Source organism: Leucoraja erinacea, chromosome 20 (genome assembly GCF_028641065.1).
Source record: "Leucoraja erinacea ecotype New England chromosome 20, Leri_hhj_1, whole genome shotgun sequence".
Taxonomy (NCBI): Eukaryota; Metazoa; Chordata; class Chondrichthyes; order Rajiformes; family Rajidae; genus Leucoraja; species Leucoraja erinaceus.
Genome location: NC_073396.1, coordinates 5,497,729 through 5,512,109, shown reverse-complemented (window position 1 = coordinate 5,512,109; position 14,381 = coordinate 5,497,729). Strand labels below are relative to the sequence as shown.

The following is a 14,381-nucleotide window of genomic DNA, read 5'->3' as shown; positions in this document are numbered from 1 at the left end:
CTGAAGGGCCTGTTTCTGCACTGTATCTCTAAACTAAACTTTCAAGGCACTTATTGAAACTGAGGGCAAACCAATAGCTACTGTAGTCATGTGCGCTGTCGTTTTCTTGAAGATTTACAACATTGCGTTATGGTTCTTCATTCATTTTTGGCTAATACTGTAGGACATAAGTTTTTACTTCCAATATGCATCATAGGGATAAATCGTGCATCTCATTCTAGGCACATGGATATGAACGAATGAATAAGTTTATTGGCCAAGTATTCACATACAAGGAATTTGCCTTGGTGCTCTGCCCGCATGTGACAACATGACATGCAGTGACAGTTAAGAATGTCACATAAAACGTTAAACAATAATAATAAAACATTATCTATTAAACATGTGAATTAAATAAAACACCAGAGCAAAAGGAGGCTACAGATTTTTGGTTGTTGAGTACAGCTACTGCTCGTGGATAAAAACTGTTTTTATGTCTGGCTGTGGCAGCTTTGACAGTCCGGAGTCGCCTTCCAGAGGGAAGTGATTGAAAGAGTTTGTGGCCAGGGTGAGAGGGGTCAAGATGATCTTGCCCGCTCGCTTCCTGGCCCTTGCAGTGTACAGATCGTCAATGGAGGGAAGGTTGCAGCCAATAACCTTCTCTGCTGATCGGACGATTCGCTGCAGCCTCCAGGTGTCGTGCTTGGTGGCTGAGCCAAACTAGACCATGATGGAGAAAGTGAGAACAGACTCTACGATGGCCGTGTAGAATTGGGCCAACATTGCCTGTGGCAGGCACACAAAAATGCTGGAGAAATTCAGCGGGTGCAGCAGCATCTATGGAGTGAAGGAAATAGGCAACGTTTCGGGCCGAAACCCTTCTTCAAACCCTGTGGCAGATTGTGCTTCCTCAGCTGCCGTAGGAAGTACATCCTCTGTTGTGCCTTTTTGACTGTGGACTGTGACTGTGGATGGTAGCCCCCATTTAAGGTCCTTGGAGATGATGGTTCCCAGGAACTTAAAAGACTCCACAGATGTGACTGCGGTGTTGTTGATGGCGAGTGGGGTGAGGGGAAGGGGAAGCTCTCCTGAAGTCTACAATGAATTCCACTGTCTTAAGAGCATTGAGCTCTAGGTTGTTGTGATGGCACCAGGACATTGCTACAATTCGAAATAGTCCCTAGGGTGTAGGATAGAGCTAGTTTGCGGGTCGGCGCGGATTCGGTGGGGCTAAAGGGCCCGTTTCCACGCTGCATCTCTAAAGTATAAAGTCTGACAGTTCCTTCCAGTCCTTTCAGGACTTCTCAATAATCAATCAATCAATCAATCAATATTTATTACATGTCATTTGAACCTCAGTGAGGCTCAAACAAAACTCACTTTCCACAGCCATACAAACAAAGATAATATGCTATAGACATACACACAATTCAATTTACAAAAACATCCATCACAGTGGGTTCACTGTGATGGAAGGCAAAGTCTTTTCTCTCCCCCGTTCTCCATTTCTCTCCCGATGTCGAAGCCCCAGGCGGGCGATGGTGAGTCCCACGGCCATTTGAGGCCGCGCCGGGCGATGTACGGCCCCCGCTCCAGGTCTCCGTCACCTCACGAGAAGGAGTGACCGGTGTGGAGGAGATGGCCGATTTCTCACACTGCGATTCCCTCGTTCAACTCCTCCACTGAAGTCTTGCTCACATTCGCCAGTTCACTTGAAGGGGTCAGTTCCATCACTTAATATCCTGTATTATAGGGGTGGCCTGGGAAGAGAGGTAAATGTCAGGTGTACTTTCAGAGTTAGAATGCAGGATCTCAGATCCCCGTAGCCTGACCCCACTGGTCAGGACTCCAGCACACGTTGATCTTCACTTAGTATTACAGCCGAATCATTCAAGGGTGAAAGGCAATTCCTCACGAAGGCACAGTTGTACAATAGGGCTGCACATCAATGGATATTTTAAGGCAGAGATAGATAGATTCTTGATCAGTACAGGTGTCAGGGGTTACCTGGAGGAGGAAGGACAATGGGGTTAGGAGGGAGAGATAGATCAGCCATGATTGAACGGCGGAGTAGACTTGATGGGCCGAATGGCCTAATTCTGCTCCTATCCCTTATGATCTTATCATCTGCAACCCAAGCTAAACGTGTGAATGGAACACTGAAGATGTTTCTTACCCGAGGTTGTGTTGGCCAGGTGTACGTTGATCTTTTCTATGGGCACGATGGATTTTCGCATTGGCTGTTGCAGGAATTCCATGGCAGTCAAGTTGGAGATGCTGGACGCCCGGATAAGGAGGAGAGTTACTCCCATTCCGAAAATTACCTGCAGAAACCAGGATGTACATCAGGCACTTCCAGATACATCGATACTGTCCACCTGAAGCACTTCGGACTGAGCAATGAGTTCAGGCTTAAACCGCCCTAGAGTCGTAGAGTGTGGAAACAGGCCCTTCGGCCCAACTTGCCCACACTGACCAACATGTCCCATCTACGCTACTCCTGCCGCGAGTAAGATAGTGCTGGTGTACGATGTGATCGCTGGTCAGTGCTGACTCGGTGAGACTCTGTAGGGCCCGTTTCCACTGGATCTCTAAACAATACTAAATTAAATAAAACTCAAGGAAATGAAAGGAAACTCAATTTAATAAGTGATGGGAGCAGAATTAGACAATAGACAATAGGTGCAGCAGTAGGCCATTCGGCCCTTCGAGCCAGCACCGCCATTCAATGTGACCATGGCTGATCATCCCCAATCAGTACCCCATTCCTGCCTTCTCCCCATATCCCCTGACTCCACTATTTTTAAGAGCCCTATCAATCTCTCTCTTGAAAGCATCCAGAGAACCGGCCTCCACCGCCCTCCGAGGCAGAGAATTCCACAAACTCACCACTCTCTGTGAGGAAAAAGTGTTTCTTCGTCTCCGTTCTAAATGGCTTACTCCTTATTCTTAAACTGCGTGTGGCCCCCGGTTCTGGACTGAACCCAACATCGGGAACATGTTTCCTGCCTCCAGCGTGTCCAAGCCCTTAACAATCTTATACATTTCAAACGTTGAGATGGAGGAAGCAACTGGAAGGAGTGAGTGAGATACTTACTCGTCCTCTGAGGGTTCCTCCGCGTAGTTTCTCATAAATTGCAGACGGAGAAATGAAACAGATGACGCTGGCCATTGTGGAGCCCATGACAGCCAAGACCGTCTGCACTGAAAGACCAAGCACAAGACACCATGACTCCGGGCACCAGAGGGAGCACATGCTGGAGTATGGAGCATAGATTATGGAGCAGCGCAAGATGCGCCGCTCTGCGAAAAAAGCGTAGTATGACATGGGTATGACATGACGCCATTTTAGCGAGCTGCAATTTACACATAATATTAATAAAATTTACAATAATATGAACTAAATATGTGAAGTGATAGATGCTATATAACACACTTTTCCCTACAACACTGATTGCACCGAAGATACTAGAGGAGCATTGCCCGCTGCCTCGGGAGCGCCGACCGTGGGCAGATGCTTGGGGCTCCTCCCGCCGGCCTCTAGTATCTTTGCTCTTCCCTGCGACCTGATGTAAGAGCAGATTGTAGAACTGTGGAGTCCGTTCCCGTTACCAAAGATGTAGCGTTTGGCATAAACAAATGGCGGCCGTGACATTCCGTTACGTACTACACGTCCAGCCCATTGGATTTCGGAGGAGTGGTCTATCTTGCTCTGCTCTATAATCTTTGGTATGGAGTGCGAAGACAAACTTTTCAAGAGAGAGTTAGATTTAGCTCCGAGAGCTAACGGAATCAAGGGATATGGGGAGAAAACAGGAACGGGGTACTACTATATTCTGGATGATCAGCCATGATCTTATTGAATGGCGGTGCTGGCTCGAAGGGCCCAATGGCCTACTCCTGCACCTATTGTCTCAGTTTTCTTTTGTTTCTATGAATCTGAGGGGTGACTTTTCTACACAAAGGGTGGTGGGTGTACGGAACAAGCTGCCAGAGGAGGTAGTTGAAGCTGGGGCTATCCAACGTTTAAGAAACAGACAGGATAGGAGATCCTTCGCTCCATTGATGCTGCCGAAGCCGTTGAGTTTCTCCAGCACTTTTGCCTACCCAGGTACATAGAAACATAGAAACATAGAAATTAGGTGCAGGAGTAGGCCATTCGGCCCTTCGAGCCTGCACCGCCATTCAATATGACCATGGCTGATCATCCAACTCAGTATCCCGTACCTGCCTTCTCTCCATACCCTTTGATCCCCTTAGCCACAAGGGCCACATCTAACTCCCTCTTAAATATAGGGTAGGACAGGTTCGGAGGGATATGGGGCAAAACGCAGGCAGGGGGGACTAGTGTAGCTGGGACATGTTGGCCGGTGTGGACTAGTTGACTCCCAGCCGTATCACTCTAAATGTACTACCAACAATGCCATAGCTGGCATCAAGGAGCAAAGGCACACACTCAAGGCAAAGAAATGACTGACAAGGGAAAGAGAACACAGCGCTCCTTGCATGTGCGAATACTTGTAGTTGCCACGCCACTGCGGTCGGTACATACCATCGGGCACCAGGACACCCATTATCATGGTGCAGAACACTATCATCACCGTGCATGTTACATGTCGATGGAAGGGCATGTCACCGCTCACTGAGAACGTGCCATCTTCCTTCTGTAAGATAGATAAAGACTTCATTAGTTTCAGGTTATTTCCTTCGCTCCATAGATGCTGCCGCACCCACTGAGTTTCTCCAGCATTTTTGTGTACCTTCGATTCTCCAGCATCTGCAGTTCCTTCTTAAACATCATTAGTTTTTGTTTAGTTTAGTTTAGAGCTGCAGCGCGGAAACAGGCCCTTCAGCCCATCGAGTCTGCACCGAGAAGTGATCCCAGCGTACTAACACTATCCCACATGTGCGCACACACACACACACACACACACACACACGCACACACACGCACACACACGCACACACGCACACACGCACACACGCACACACACGCACACACACACAACACGCGGGACAATTTACATTTACCAAGCCAATTAACCTACAAACCTGCACGTCTTTGGAGTGTGGGAGGAAACCGAAGATCTTGGAGAAAGCCCACGCAGGTCGCGGGGAGAACGTGCAAACTCCGTATAGACAGCGCCCATGTTCAGGATGGAACCCGGGTCTCTGGCGCTGCGTCACAAGACTGCCCCGTTTTATTTTAGATTATTGTCATGTGTACCGAGGTACAGTGAAAAGCCTTTGTTGCGTGCTATCAAGTCAGCAGAAAGATAATACGTGATCATTCTGGAGACTAATGGAGACCCTTCTTCAGACTACACATGCTGGTTTAGACACAAAGTGCTGGAATAACTCAGATGGTATCTCTGGAGAAACAAAGAAACATAGAAAATAGGTGCAAGAGGAGGCCATTCGGCCCTTCGAGCCAGCACCGCCATTCATTGTGATCATGGCTGATCGTCCCCTATCAATAACCCGTGCCTGCCTTCTCCCAATATCCCTTGACTCCACTAGCCCCTAGAGCTCTATCTAACATGCAGAGGGGTCAGTCTGAATTCAGACTAATTCCTTTCAGACCAATTCCTTTTCTCTGGAGATGCTGCCTGACCCGCTGAGTTACTCCAGCTTTTTGTGTCTATCTTCGGTGTAAACCAGCATCTGCAGTTCCTCTCGACACGAGTTACTGCAGCACTCCGTGTCTTGTTTTAGTGTTTTCGTTGGTTGTGAAAACTGCAATGAAGTTCTGGTGTGGGAAGGGTTTGGTTAAGATTATAGATTATAATCATTGCTTTCAGTTTAATGGCACTGGTGATCAGTGAGATGTAAGAGAATATATTGAGCTGGCGAGTACTGGTGTGTGGGAAGCATTTGCGATTGCTTCAGTGAGTTCTGGATAGATTTATCTGTCCGTTCACCTTTACATCAGCCATAACTGGTGTATGTAACTCAGCGTATCCTTTTGAACGAATGTACTGACCTTCGTTAAAAAGGGTAAATGAAAGAAAACAGGTGCAACACTTTGTTTGAATCTAGTTTAGTTTAGAGATATAGCATGGATAACAGGCCCTTCAGCCCATCGAGTCCATGCCGACCAGCGATCACCCACACACAAGCTCTATCCTACACACTAGGGAGAATTCATAGGAGCCAATTGACCTGCAGACTGGAAAAGGGTCCCGACCCAAAAACCTCACCCGTCCATTTTCTCCAGAGACACTGCCTGGCCCGCTGAGTTACTCCAGCACTCTGTGCCCTTCTTGGGTGTATCGCAACATCTGCAATTCCTTTCTACGCCACATGCAGATCTGCAATGTCATCGGAGTGGGGGAGGAAACCAGAGCACCGGGAGGAAAGCCACTCGGACACGGGGTGGAACGTGCAAACTCCGTACAGACAGCAGCTCAGTCTTGTTCATTCTAGATGCTAGGAGACTGCAAGGTGACTTGGATAGGCTGGGTGACTGGGCAAATGTTTGGCAGATGCAGTATAATGTGGATAAATGTGAGGTTATCCATTTTGGTCGCAAAAACAGGAAAGCAGACTATTATCTAAATGGTGGCCGATTGGGAAAGGGGGAGATGCAGCGAGACCTGGGTGTCATGGTACACCAGTCATTGAAGGTAGGCATGCAGGTGCAGCAGGCAGTAAAGAAAGCGAATGGTATGTTAGCTTTCATTGCAAAAGGATTTGAGTATAGGAGCAGGGAGGTTCTACTGCAGTTGTACAGGGTCTTGGTGAGACCACACCTGGAGTATTGCGTACAGTTTTGGTCTCCAAATCTGAGGAAGGACATTATTGCCATAGAGGGAGTGCAGAGACGGTTCACCAGACTGATTCCTGGGATGTCAGGACTGTCTTATGAAGAAAGACTGGATAGACTTGGTTTATACTCTCTAGAATTTAGGAGATTGAGAGGGGATCTTATAGAAACTTACAAAATTCTTAAGGGGTTGGACAGGCTAGATGCAGGAAGATTGTTCCCGATGTTAGGGAAGTCCAGGACAAGGGGTCACAGCTTAAGGATAAGGGGGAAATCCTTTAAAACCGAGATGAGAAGAACTTTTTTCACACAGAGAGTGGTGAATCTCTGGAACTCTCTGCCACAGAGGGTAGTTGAGGCCAGTTCATTGGCTATATTTAAGAGGGAGTTAGATGTGGCCCTTGTGGCTAAGGGGATCAGGGGGTATGGAGAGAAGGCAGGTACGGGATACTGAGTTGGATGATCAGCCATGATCATATTGAATGGCGGTGCAGGCTCGAAGGGCCGAATGGCCCACTCCTGCACCTAATTTCTATGTTTCTATGCAACATCTGCAATTCATTTCTACGCCACATGCAGATCTGCAATGTCATCGGAGTGGGGGAGGAAACCGGAGCACCGGGAGGAAAGCCACTCGGACACGGGGTGGAACGTGCAAACTCCGTACAGACAGCAGCTCAGTCTTGTTCATTCTTCTCCCATTTGCTGGACGCACTGACCTGCTGTTCGAAGAGGAGCGTGTTGATGGCCTGGCGACAGGGCAGAATGATGAGAGGGAAGCTGGAGGTGAGGGACACCAGGAATATGATCCGTATCCCATCCGTCACCAGGCTGGGCGGGAGAGCAGCAAGGATGTCCCCTGGCACTGACCCGGTGTATGCCAGGTAGCCGCTTAATCCGATCTGTTTGTAGAAAACAGAGAATAAATAACATCACATCAAGAATGAGTGGAGGAAAGAACTGCAGGTGCTGGTTTAAATCGAAGATAGACACAAAACGCTGGAGTAACTCAGCGGGACGGACAGCATCTCTGGAGAGAAGGAATGGGTGACGTTTTGGGTCATATATATATAGAAACATAGAAAATAGGTGCAGGAGTAGGCCATTCGGTCCTTCGAGCCTGCACTGCCATTCAATATGATCATGGCTGATCATCCAACTCTGTATCCTGTACCTGCCTTCTCTCCATACCCCCTGATCCCTTTAGCCACATATAACTCCATCTTAAATATAGCCAATGAACTGGCCTCAACTACCTTCTGTGGCAAAGAGTTCCTGAGATTTACCACTCTCTGTGTGAAAGGTCGAGACCCTTCTTCAGACTGAGAGTCAGGGGAGAGAGAGAGAGGCACAGAGATAAGGAAGTGCAAGGTGTGAAAATGAGACATAAAAGGGGATGAAAATGTAGAATAGATCATTGTTGGGTACACAAAAATGCTGGAGAAACTCAGCAGCTGCAGCAGCATGTCTGGAGCGAAGGAAATAGGCAACGTTTCGGGCCGAAACCCTTCTTCAGACATTGTTGGGTACATAAAAATGCTGGAGAAACTCAGCGGCTGCAGCAGCATCTCTGGAGCGAAGGAAATAGGCAACGTTTCGGGCCGAAACCCGGAAGGGTTTCGTCCCGAAACATTGCCTATTTCCTTCGCTCCAGACATGCTGCTGCACCCGCTGAGTTTCTCCAGCATTTATGTGTACCTTGCATAAATAGACATTTGACATAAATGGAATATCAAGAATTAGTCTCAGCATTTTTTTTACTAGTAAGCCTGAATCAAAAACGATTAATGATTAATTAATGATTAATGATTTATGAATATATAATCAACATTTTTTTCAGGTTGTTCTCAAAGTGTATAATATTTTTTTTTTTAAAGGAAAATGTAGAAACAAGTTGGTTTCAGATGCTGGGCTATACTCATAGCGTCAGGCAGCATCCCTGGAGAAAAAGGATGGGTGATGTTTCAGGTCAAGACCCTTCTTCAGACTGTACAAATGTCATCCATCCTTTTCCCCCCAGAGATGCTGCCTGGCTCTATGAGTATAGATAGCCCAGCATCTGAAACTCCTTGATTCTACATTTTCCTGTTTTTTTTATATTATACACTTTGAGAACAAAACTGAAAAAAATGTTGATTATATATTAATTAATCATTAATTATTTTTCATTCATTGGAAAGATAAATATGTTTAAAATGGCTTTAACAAGATTATTGATTTCTTTGAGAGAGACAGCATGGAAACAGGCCCTTCAGCCCACACCAACCATCGACCACCCATCCACACTAGTTCTATGCTATCCCACTCTCACACCCACTCCCTACACACTAGGGGGGCATTTAACTTACAAACCCCCACGTCTTTGTGATGTGGGAGGAAACCGGAGCACCCGAAGGAAACCCATACGGTCATAGGGAGAACGTGCAAACTCCACAAAGACAGCAGTGGAGGTCAGGATCCAACCTGGAGCGCTTTTTATAATATACAGTTTGGGAATATGGGTCTAATGAGGACAAATGGGATTAGCTTAGATGGGGAGTCTTTGTTGGCATGGACTAGTTGGGCTGAAGGACCTGTTTCTGTGCTGCATGACTCTGTGACTCATTACCACCAGGGGGCGCTGTTGGTGGCAGGCTCGCCAACAGTCTGTCTGTCTTTTTGTCTTTTTTGCGTTATTTTTAGAGTGTATTAAAAGTTTGTTTTAATGTTCTCTGGTTTGTTTTATGTGGGTGGTGGGGGAGGGGGGGTCGTGGGGGAGGGGGTCGTCGTGGGGGGGGGGGGTGGGGGGGGGGGGGGAGAAACTCTTTTCCAATCACTTACCTTGCTGGAGATGCGGATGGTATCTCCGGTCACTCTGCAGCCTACCATCATGGAGCTGGCGGCCTCGCTCGAGACTGACTTTGAGCACCACCGCGGGGCGTGGACTTACCATCGGAGCCTGCGACCCCTTGCCTGGGGTCGACGCTCCAACCGCAGCCCACGGATTTCACCATCAAGGAGCTCGCAGTCTCGGGTAGAGACCGTAGATGTCGGGAATCTCCAACGACGCTGAAGGTATCGACCAGCCCCGACCCCAGGGTACGATCGCTCGGCGAGGGGGAGCTGAAATCCCCCCCGGTGCAGGAGCTTGATCGCCCCGAACGCGGAGGACCCGAATGCCGCCGGCTACAGGAGCAAGATCGTCCCGTCAACAGAAGGCTCGAGGCCCCCGACCGCAGGAGGTCAAAGTAGGGAAGAGATTGAATTTTTTTTTCGCCTTCCATCACAGTGGGGAATGTGGAGGAGCCACTGTGGTGGATGTTCATGTTAAAATGTAGTTTTATGTATTCGGTGGATTTTAATTGGTATGACTGTATGGCAAATGAAATTCCTCGTATGTTGCAAAACATACTTGGCTAACAAACTATGTACGAGTATGAGTCAGTATGAGCATGATTACAAAACACAGTTGTGTGTCGAGCATTCAGGGAGTGTCACACTGCTGGAGATGTTGCCTTTTGGAAAACAAATGTTAAAAGGTGCTTAGCCCAATAGAATAGCAAATGATCACATGATATAACCTCAGGGAAGGGGAAGAGAGTTATCTCCAAGGCCTCGGCTAATATTAATCGTCAGACAATTTTGTCTGTCAGGGGCTATGGGGAGACGGCAGGAGTATGGGGTTGAGAGGGAAAGATAGATCAGTTTTGTTTTAGTTTAGTTTATTGTCACGTGTACCGAGGTACAGGGAAAAGCTTCTGTTGTGTGCTAACCAGTCAGCGGAAATACACGATTACAATCGAGCCTTTTACAGTGTATAGATACATGATAAGGGAATAACGTTAAGTGCAAGGTAAAGCCAGCAAAGTCCGATCAAGTATAGTCCAAGGGTCACCAAAGAGGTAGATAGTAGTTCAGCACTGCTCTCTGGTGCTGGTTGGGTGGTTCAGTTGCCTGATAACAGCTGGGAAGAAACTGTCCCTGAATCTGGACTCAGCCATGATTGAATGGCGGAGTAGACCTGATGGGCCGAATGGCCTAATTCTGCTCCTATAACTTAGGAATTTATGAATATTATTGTAGGTCTGTGTGGGATATTTTGGGACTTAAGGTTGGGCAAGGCACCTTTTGCTCGTCTATGCCGTGAATACCTGACCTGATCCCGGCACAATGTTGAGTGGCATTCCTTGTGGAATGAAATCCTGGCAAGCTGTCTTCTGGAGCCAAATTGATAGTTCTCCCAGCAGAAGGATGAGGGTACATGGAATCTCATCCCCTCTGCACATAGAAACGTACAGAATAGCGAAAGGCTTGGATAGAGTGGATGTGGAGAGGATGTTTCCACTGGTGGGAGAGTCTAGGACCAGAGATCACAGCCTCAGAATTAAAGGATTCTTTTGGGAAGGAGATGAGGAGAAATGTCTTTAGTCAGAAGGTGGTGAATCTGTGGAATTCTTTGCCACAGAAGGCTGTGGAGGCCAAGTCAGTGGATATTTTTAAGGCAGAGATAGATAGATTCTTGGTTACACAGAAAAGCTGGAGAAACTCAGCGGGTGAGCAGCATCTATGGAGCGAAGGAAATAGGCAACGTTTCGGGCCGAAACCTTTCTTCATTATTTCCTTCGCTCCATAGATGCTGCTGCACCCGCTGAGTTTCTCCAGCTTTTTTGTGTAACCTTCGATTCTCCAGCATCTGCAGTTCCCTCTTAAACATAGATAGATTCTTGATTAGTGCGGGTGTCAGAGGTTATGGGGAGAAGGCAGGAGAATGTGGTTGGGAGGGAGAGATAGATCAGCCATGATTGAATGGCGGAGTAGACGTGATGGGCCGAATGGCCTAATTCTACTCCTATCACTTATGACCCTATGACCCGAGGCTATGTGAACGCACAGGCCATGCCAACAGTCTAGACATCGCATGAATGTAGCATCACCTACCATGGCATAAAACGTAACCACAATGATGTTTGCGTACTTGAATGCTCGGTTCATCTGCTCCACTGACTGCCCTCGGAAATTGAAGTATATCGGAAGCACGAGCCTATAATATAAAGAAAAAAGTTATCCGATGCAAAGTTGAATTCCTTTTCTACAGAGATGCTGCCTGACCCGCTGTTACACCAGCAAATGTCACTTTTGTGCAGGAAGGAACTGCAGATGCTGGTTTACACCGAAGACAGACGCAAAATGCCGGAGTAACTCAGCGGGACAGGCAGCATCTCTGGAGAGAAGGAATGGGTGACGTTTCGGGTCGAGACCCTTCTTCAGACTGAGAGGGAAACTAGAGATATGGAAGGGCAAGGTGTGAAAACATCAGATCGAAGCAGACGATGATCAAGGAAATGTCGAATGGTTCATTGTCAGTTGAGGGGAATGTGACAATGTCGCCTATTTCCTTCGCTCCATAGATGCTGCCTCACCCGCTGAGTTTCTCCAGCATTTTTGTCTCCCTTCAATTGTTCCAGCATCTGCAGTTCCTTCTAAGAGTGTTTTCTCTGGAATCCCTGATGTGGAGGGGAGACCAGATAGACGTGTATAAAACTATGAGAGGCATGGATGGGGTAGACAGCCAGAACCTTTCTCCCCCCCAGGGTCAAGATGTAGAAGACTAGAAGGCATACAGTGGCTTTCAGGTGAGAGCGGCAACATTTACAGGAGACATGTGGGGCATTTCTTTACACGGGGAGCCTGGGTGGTGATGCAGGCAGGTATGATGGTGGCATTGAAGAGACTTTTAGATGGATGCATGTATATGCACGGAATATCAGAATTAAAGGGCGCTCTTTTAGAATGGAGGCGAGGAGGAACTTCTTTAGTCAGAGGGTAGTTAATCTGTGCCACAGAGGGCTGTGGAGGCCAAGACAGTGGATATTTTTAAGGCAGAGATGGACAAATTCTTGATTGGAACGGGTGTCAAGGGTTACAGGGAGAAGGCAGGAGAATGGGATTAGGAGGCCGAGATCAGCCATGATTGAATGGCGGAGTGGGCGCGATGGGCCGAATGGCCTTGTTCTACTCCTATAACTTGTGAGCGTGTGATACGGGTCACAATCAGGCAAACGAGACTGGCTTAGCTTGGCACGGTTTGGGCGTGGATGGTGGGGATAGAAGGGCCTGTTTCTGTGCTGTACCGATCGAGGGGTGGCCAAAGTCAGCAAGGTCGGCGTACTGTCCCGCCGTCACTTACGGGTGACCACAGAATGAGGTAGCGAGGATCGGCAGACACTTGGTGACCCCAGACCAGTGCCACAAGTGGACCTCGTCCCAACTCAGCCCGCCAGACAGCGCCGACCTCAGGCAGCTCACCACCAGCTGGAGATGAAACAAAGCAGTGTCACATCAATTCATCAGATCAGAATCAGGACAGATCAGAAAGGTTCAAACGAAATTACGTTCCCTGCAGTCATAACAGCAAAAAAAACCAAGACACACAATTAACACAATTCCACACAAACATCCATCACAGTGAATCTCCAAACACCTCCTCGCTGTGACGGAAGGCAAAAGTCTTATCTCCTCCCTGTTCTCTGTTCTTTATCCTTCTTCTCCCGCAGTCAAACTGCTGCGTCGAGCTGATCGAGGCTTTTGATGTTAGAGCCCCCCCGGCGGGAGATGGTAAGTCCTGCGGCTGTTTAAGCCGCGCCGGGCGATGTAATGCCCCACTCCGGGTCGATTGAAACCCCTCGATTCCGGCAGGAGAAGTCGCCGTTGCGGGAGCTCCGAAAAGCGGTCTCCCACTAGGGACCCGCGAGCTCCCGATGTTACCGTCCACGGGGCATGCAGCCGGAGCCGCCGAAGCTCCGAAGTCGGGTCGCAGCCGCGCGCCACCACCGCTCTCCGCGCTCCGAAGTCGGCCAGCTCCTCAACTGGAGCCCCAGATCGATTCCGATTGGAGGCTGCCGGCTCCATGATGTTAGGCCCCAACAACAACGGAGACTCGACAGGGAAAAGGTTGAGTTCCCGAATAGGGAAGAGATTAAAAAGTCCCCCCACCCCCACCCCCACCACCCCACATATAAACAGCTTTAGGGGTAGAGGGCCAGCAAGAATGAAGAGGGACCTGCATGGCTCTATAGTGCCCAGGGAAAAGGTTGAGTTCCCCATTACAGGGTTGTCCACTATAGACGAGGCGAGGAAACCCTTTTTCTCACAGAGAGTGGTGAGTCTGTGGAATTCTCTGCCTCACAGGGCGGTGGAGGCGGGTTCTAGAATTTAGAAGATTGAGGGGGGATCTTATAGAAACTTACAAAACTCTTAAGGGGTTGGACAGGCTAGATGCAGGAAGGTTGTTCCCGATGTTGGGGAAGTCCAGGACAAGGGGTCACAGTTTAAGGATAAGGGGGAAATCTTTTAGGACAGAGATGAGAAAAACATTTTTCACACAGAGAGTGGTGAATCTGTGGAATTCTGTGCCACAGAAGGTAGTTGAGGCCAGTTCATTGGCTATATTTAAGAGGGAGTTTGGATGTGGCCCTTGTGGCTAATGGGATTAGAGGGTATGGAGAGAAGGCAGGTACAGGATACTGAGTTGGATGATCAGCCATGATCATGTTGAATGGCGGTGCAGGCTCGAAGGGCCGAATTGCCTAATCCTGCACCTATTTTCTATGTTTCTCTGGATACTTTCAGGAGAATAATAATAATAATAATAAATTTT

General features: G+C 48.1%; 1 protein-coding gene across 3 annotated transcripts in view; it reads right to left on the bottom strand.

Annotated features, from left to right (window-relative positions):
* Positions 1-220: 220 nt before the first annotated feature.
* LOC129706676 (putative sodium-coupled neutral amino acid transporter 10) overlaps positions 221-14,381 on the bottom strand; it is a 52,139-nt gene continuing 37,978 nt past the window's right edge. Inside the window, exons 6-12 of one of the 3 annotated variants that reach the window (XM_055651068.1) lie at positions 12,912-13,036; positions 11,663-11,765; positions 7,465-7,647; positions 4,532-4,643; positions 3,077-3,183; positions 2,156-2,303; positions 221-1,739 (exon numbers count right to left, since the gene is read on the bottom strand). In XM_055651068.1, coding sequence (XP_055507043.1) covers positions 1,714-1,739; positions 2,156-2,303; positions 3,077-3,183; positions 4,532-4,643; positions 7,465-7,647; positions 11,663-11,765; positions 12,912-13,036 — 804 coding nt within the window. In that variant the 3' untranslated portion in view covers positions 221-1,713. Of the gene's footprint in view, positions 1,987-2,155; positions 2,304-3,076; positions 3,184-4,531; positions 4,644-7,464; positions 7,648-11,662; positions 11,766-12,911; positions 13,037-14,381 lie in introns of all 3 variants that reach the window. The other 2 variants (XM_055651066.1, XM_055651067.1) reach the window with 2 other exon arrangements.